This window comes from Nicotiana sylvestris, chromosome 12, assembly GCF_000393655.2.
Source record: "Nicotiana sylvestris chromosome 12, ASM39365v2, whole genome shotgun sequence".
Taxonomy (NCBI): domain Eukaryota; kingdom Viridiplantae; phylum Streptophyta; class Magnoliopsida; order Solanales; family Solanaceae; genus Nicotiana; species Nicotiana sylvestris.
This window is the reverse complement of record NC_091068.1, coordinates 22988485-22995477: the sequence shown is the minus strand read 5'-3', so window position 1 is coordinate 22995477 and position 6993 is coordinate 22988485. Positions and strand designations below refer to the sequence as shown.

The following is a 6993-nucleotide window of genomic DNA, read 5'->3' as shown; positions in this document are numbered from 1 at the left end:
AAAAGAGGTGTGACAGGAGTATGTGTTCACATGAACCTGGGAACCTCCTTCGATACGCCCGTGAATGTCGCATGTGCTAATTCTTTCTATTTGCAATTTTATAAATAAAAAGACTAACTTTTAATCAAAAAGAGAGTCATCAGTCTTCTTCATGTTTGTCATCAGTCATCTTCATGTTTGCCAAAAGACATTAAAAAAAACGTTAACCTCTTAATGCTTGAACTACAGTGGTCCACGAGACGTTATACTGTTACATGGTTATATAAACCCTTCTTGTTTGATGCTCAAAGCACCAAGAAAATCTTAATACTTGAGCTATTAATTGTTATTTGCAATTTTTGTAGTCCAAAAAAGATACTGTAATTATCTGAAATGCCAATTACTGGATCTTTTTTTATTTTATTTCTTTTGGTACTGACAACTACTGGATCAACATCTACTGTGGTCGGAGAAATGGTGACTATTCTTAGCATTGATGGAGGTGGTATTAAAGGCATCATTCCTGCCACTGTTCTTTCTTTTCTGGAAAGCCAACTCCACTTACACTGTAAATATATTTTTTATGGCTTTTTACTGTGTTATTTACCATTTTTCTTTTCTTTACTTATGCTTATACTTTCCTGATTGATGAATCCCCACCCCGACCGACAGCTGCTAGGTTTCCCCATCTCTTCTAAACTTTCCCCGGTCTTCGGCCCGAGCTGTATGAGGCAAAAACTCGTCCCACGTACGGTTCGGAGGCCGAGCCCCACCCCAGCAGTAAGGGTGCGGCTTAGGTCAACTAACACAAAAAAGATACAGTTCACTCAACGATTGCCTTTGGGTTCCGAACTCCATATGGGGAAGGAGCGTTGTTGTTTGCGAGGTCTTGATCATTTACATGGACCCACTTTTCATTCCATTTGTGGGAATTTGATGATCTATAAACCGTCCCTAACGAGCGATCGGCTCATGTTTGAGCATGATGAATCACTTCGTGCCGACCTGTTGCCAATCCACTTTCCGGCCTCATATGAGAATGGAAAACTGGAGCATTTTTTTCGAGCATGGCCCTAAGATTTTTCCACCTGGGTACATATAGTTTTTATATATTTAACAATGGTATTCTAAGATTAGCTTTTATACAAAAATGGAGTATAAATATTATTACACTATTAGATCACCTAAAAAATATAAAAATAATAGTTTGTTGCTTAGAAAATCATTCAATTATCCAAAATTACTGATTAAAGTCACTGCTATTGCACACAAATGATCATTCAACCAAAATTATGATCAAACTTTTCGGTGAAAAAATATTACATGGCAGTCTTTATGGATTTTTTATATTTTTTGGACCAAATAAAATAGTTGACACCCAAAGAAAACATAAAATATTCACCCATACACCCAAACTAATCGGCTAAAATGCATCCCTGCTACAAAAACATCTCTTCTTCTTATAAACTACATAACAGTTCTCTTCTTCTTTTTATAGTTTAACCTCGTACCTATTATTATTTTATAAAAAAGCATGTGTTGCTTTACTTGTACCCATTATTATTTTAAGGAGAAAAGATTAAAAGAATAAAAAATCACGATAATGATGAAACCAAAACAAGTGAGGCTTGCTCAGTTGGTAAAAACACCTCCACCTACGATCGTTAGGTCCTGGGTTCGAGTCACCATGAAGGGGAAGTGTGGAAACACTATAGATCCTCCTAATTTGGGAGGGGTTAAAAATAAAAAAAAATAAAAACAATATCGAGGAAATCAAATGAGTCAAGAAAAGGAGTGTAGTTTCGCATTAAAAATAGTTGCTTAGTAAGAGCAATTGTGTAGTTACTGGTATATTATAGTCCAAAAATATTTTATTTGGTGGATTTTTAGGTCTTGTTTGGATGTCAATTATTTTATTTAGTCCAAAAATATATATAAAAGTCTATGTGTGCTGCCATGTCTCATTTTTTCATCGAAAAGTTTAATAATTCCGGTTGAGTGATCATATGTGTGCAATAGTCATAGTTCAATGACTTTCCTGTTTGCCCATAATTTTAGATAGATGAATGATCTTCTGAGTAATGAACTCTTAAAGATAATTATCTATAGTAAGTGAAATTTACAATTTAAAAGATCAGTCAAGTATAACCTATTATGACAAGCAAAAACTGTACAGATAGTGCAAAAAGTTGTATGTTTTTTATAATAGTATTAAAACAGATTTGGTTTCAATTGCAGTGCCTAGCCTCCCTTTTTCGCCCCCAAATTTGATGGAAAATATCTTCACAAAGTTCTACAAGAGAAGTTGGGAGAGACTCGTTTGCATCAGACTTTAACAAATGGTATCATTCCAACCTTTGACATGAAAAATTTTCAGCCAACAATATTCACCAAATCGGAGGTAAGTCTTTCATAAATCATACTCCCTTTATTTTAGATGAGGCACTTTCCTTTTTAGTCTGTTTCAAAATAAATAAAACATTTCTAAATTTGGAAAATAATTCAACTTTAAGCTATTCATTTTACCCATATTACTTTTAATGAGAAGTTTTTATAACTACACAAATATCATGGCCCCACAAAGCTTTTACCCTTAAGCTTTTAAGATCACAAGTTTCAAAATCTTTCTTTCTTTTTCTTAAACACCGTGCCAAGTCAAACTATCTCATCTAAATTGAAACGGAGGGAGTATCATTTGGATTTCTAATTGCAAATATTGCCATTTCTAGTAATTATTCTTTAATTTGAAACAAATACAGATAGCAAACTCACCTCATTTGGACGCTAAGATGTCTGACATATGCATTGATACCTCGGCAGCTCCAACTTATTTTCCTCCATATTACTTTGAGAATGATGATGGTAAAGGAAATCAGTATGAATTCAATCTTATTGATGGTACTACTGTTGCTGGCAATCCGGTACATTCCCTCATATAAATCATCTTAATTTCTGAATCTTCTTTTGTTAGATACTTTAATTAGGGTGGATTATTTCACATGATTTATTCAACATGCATGCGCATTAACTCTTCCTTAATAATCATAATGGGTCTTTGATTATCATATAAATCAGTGTGTCATCTCACTGCTGGTTACTACTGTTTTCTTTTTATTTTTCTTTGTGTCGGATGTCTATCGGAAACAGTTTATCTACCTTCATGGTCGGGGTAAGGTCTGTGTACACATTATCCTCCTCAGACCTCACTTGTGGCACTATATTATTGGGTATATTGTTGTTTTATTGTTATTGTTTATATATAGAAATTTATTCTCCCTCCATTCACTTTTATATTAAAAAAGATATTTTTACTTTTATTTGTCCATTTTAATAAATCAAAAGAAAAACAATCTTTTTTCCATTTTACCCTTATCATTAATTAAATACTCATTTCTCAGATTATTTTTTAAAACTTTTTGAAATGCTATCATATTTATATATAAAATACATACATTATTTATTTTTTCTAACGGGAATGAAAAGTTAAAAATGAACAATTAAAAATGAACGGAGGGGAGTATATATCTAACTAGGATGTAGCATGCTTTAATTAGTAATAGTAGCGCTCACTTTTATAACAATGCTATTTAATACATAAAATATTTCCTTTTGTCACAAAACACAAATAGTAATTATTACTCACAGTTCATTTATAGTTGTTCACTTTTAACTTTGCACTATTTTTAAGAAAAAATAAATTAAATTTGTATTTTTATAATTTTACACATATAATAATAATAGCATTTCCAAAAGGCTTAGTATAATGATTTGAGGATTGAGTAGTTACTGATAATGGTAAAACATGAAGAAAAAAAAGATTATTTTTCTCTTGATTTATAATATAATAAATAAGTAAAAGTGAACGAAAAGACTAGTAGATATTTGAAATGACCACAAACTTCTAATTGATCATAAATGTTAATTAGTGCATACATATACAATGGTTGACAGGCCTTAGTTGCCCTAAGCACAGTAACCAACAGTGCGGAAACGGATCTATCATTTGCTTATATCAAGCCATTGGACGTCAAAAACATTCTACTGCTCTCGTTAGGGACCGGCACTACTGCTGATTTTGCTGGGAAATACACAGCAAGGATGCAGCTAAGTGGGGTCTTGTTTCCCGGCTTTTATAATAATTCGAACCCTCTTATTGAAATGTCATCTGCAGCAAGTGCTATCATGAATGATTATTACATCTCCACCATCTACCGTGCTCTTGGTGCTGAAACGAATTACCTCAGGATTGAAGTAAGGCAATCTCGCTCAACAACACTGTTACACTCCTAATTACTCCCTCCGTTTTAATTTATATGGCGAAGTTTAAATTAGTACGGAATTTAAGAGAGAAAACAGATTTTTGAAATTTATGATGTAAAACAAGTTATATATATTTGTATGACTATATAAGCCTCATTAAAAGCAATATAGGAAATTTAAGTTAAAATGTTTACAAAATTTAGAATGTCGTCATTCTTTTTGCTATAGACTAAAAATGAAATATTGGAACAGATGAAGTATATGATTATTAAAGAGTGAAATTAAAACTCACCACTTCTTCTCTTCCTATATTCTGTTCCTTTCTTTGTATGTAATACCAGGAAACTGCATTAACTGGCAATATTACCCAAATAGATAATGCTACTGAGGCTAATATGAACTTATTGAAACAAATTGGTGAAAACTTGTTGAAGAAACAAGCTTCCAATGGGAATACTGAAACCAATGAGGAAGCTCTAAAGAGGTAAAACACATATATATTATTTTTATAGGGTAAGATTACGTACAATAAACTCTTGTAGTCCGGTCCTTTTCCGGACCCCGCACATAGCGGGAGCTTATTGTACCGGGCTACTTTTTTTTTTTATATCTATTTAGAATCTCCTTTTTGCTCGAATTATAAATCTATTTTGATTTCTACTTATAATAGTTTTCTTTGTTCGTAGGCTTGCAAAATTGCTCTCAGAGAGGAAGAAACTCCGAGCAAACAAAGCCTCTCAATAATTCTAAGATTTCGAGTATTATTGGTACTTATTATGCTAAAGAATAAGCGCTTGTTAGAGGGATAAATTTCAATAGACATATCCCTCTATGCAATATGCTAAGGATTGTGTAACGTTTTGGTTGTGTTAAATAAATAAAATCATCCTTCTAAGCCAAACAACAACCCAGTATAATTCCACTTAGTGGGCTCTGGGGAGGATAGTGTGTACGCAGACCTTACCCCTACCCTGGGGTAGAGAGGCTGTTTCCAAATAGACCCCGGCATCCTTCCCTCCAAGAACTTCCCACCTTGCTCTTGGGAGACTTGAACTCACAACCTCTTGGTTAGAAGTGGAGGTTGCTTACCATCGGAGCAATCCTTCTAAGCCAAAACAACATAAAAAGAAAAGAAAAATAGTAATCTTAGTCCCTGAATTATTACGTTATTCTTGTTTCAGTCCCTATGTTCTTTGACAAAACACATTTAACCTTGGACTTTATCAATTGTGCAATTTTAATCGCCTTGTTTACTGTAGAATAATGCGATTAGATATATGATCCCCATTCTAGTTTTTTGGCCTCCGTGTATTTTAGTATATATATATATATATATATATATATATATATACTATATACTATATTAAAAGCACGAAGGCCCTTAGCGAAATGTCGTTCGCCTTTTTTACCCATAAAATATAGAATTTGCACTAGACAAAATAGTCATTTTATTATTATCCTAATATTTTAGACTTCTTGCTATTTCTTTTAAGTTAAGAAGTCATTTTTTCTCCTTTAGTAGCATAATATTTTACTTAACCAAAAATAGAATTCTAAATAAATGTTGTCTTTATGAACAATTTCAATACAAATATAACTCTTATCCATTCGACAAAAATTTAATGTATATTTCTTACTGCCTTATAGTCATAAAGGGATTTATAGAGCTATTGTTGAGTCCAAATCAAAATCTAAGATGTAAACTATTACAAGTATTTTTTGTGCAAGTTAAAGTTGGCCTCCGAACAAATAGTCGCTACCTATGCGTTCTTGGTCAGGTTAATAAAGTTCGGATCTTTATTTTATTTATCTTTGTTTGTTTTGTATTTTTCGTTCTCCTATGTTATCGTATAAAAGCTGATTTTTGTCTATGCGAAGCTCTTGTATATCTTTCATATAGAACTTTTGTGACTACCAAGTATTGATATGTGAAATCGTCTTGATTATGAAATCAATTTGTTGGTTGATTTTTTATTATTTATAATTTATTAAATTTACTAACGCTTATATGTTCTCCAGATTCTTTGGAGCACTAGAGTGAAGATAGCATGAGTATCTTTTAGAGTGAAGATAGCATGAGTACCTTTTTTCTTTTCTTTCTTGAATGGGTATGAATTATTCTGTGTATTCTTCTATTTTTTATTTTATAATGACTACGAAATTTTTTAATTTTTTTTTCTATATGTCATGTTTAATTGTGTATCCTATAACTCAGAGCAAAGGTCTTTTCAAAAGATAGGCTCAATTATTAATTTTCCTTCGTAAATTTGCTAGATAAACTAAATTGATAAGAAAACAGTAATTGATCACGAAATCTTTAATGGACTTGAAAATTCTCTAACAAAGAAGTGAAGTTCATATTGATCCATCCATGTTCATCATGGCAACAGTTTTATTTGGAATTTTTTTTATATTTTATTTTAGGCGAAATAGAATGAGTCGTATTAAAACTTTTAGTTATGTTTTTCACACCTTGTTACCATTTTTTTTAATCTTATATATAACTTATTTTCTTAGATTTTTTTAAAAAATAAACTTGATCTATCCCGCATGTATTTAATTATTAATTTTTAATAATTCGTTCTTTGTGTGCAACACATAGTATCAGAAGATTTTGTAGGTAGGTTGATTAGACTATGGATGCTTTGTGCATATGCAGTAAGAGACTACGGAAATTAAAGAGGACTATAAAACATGGTCAAAGTGTTTGTATTTGTTTGTTCATAGATTATATGTTGTCGTTGAATGCCTTTC

At 31.9% G+C, this 6993-nt stretch overlaps 1 protein-coding gene across 3 annotated transcripts; it reads left to right on the top strand.

Moving 5' to 3' along the window:
* Nucleotides 1–310: 310 nt before the first annotated feature.
* On the top strand, nt 311–5140 carry LOC104213141 (probable inactive patatin-3-Kuras 1). Of its 3 annotated transcripts, XM_070165111.1 has the most exons (6): nt 311–547; nt 2218–2380; nt 2739–2900; nt 3931–4230; nt 4581–4723; nt 4926–5140. In XM_070165111.1, the coding sequence occupies exons 2-6, from the start codon at nt 2342–2344 to the stop codon at nt 4981–4983; spliced, it is 702 nt and encodes a 233-aa protein (XP_070021212.1). In that variant the 5' UTR covers nt 311–547; nt 2218–2341; the 3' UTR covers nt 4984–5140. The 3 variants fall into 3 exon arrangements, with proteins under 3 accessions (XP_070021212.1, XP_070021210.1, XP_070021211.1); XM_070165109.1 differs by lacking the exon at nt 4581–4723; XM_070165110.1 differs by lacking the exons at nt 311–547; nt 4581–4723 and adding an exon at nt 1040–1071.
* The last annotated feature ends 1853 nt before the right edge of the window (nt 5141–6993 follow it).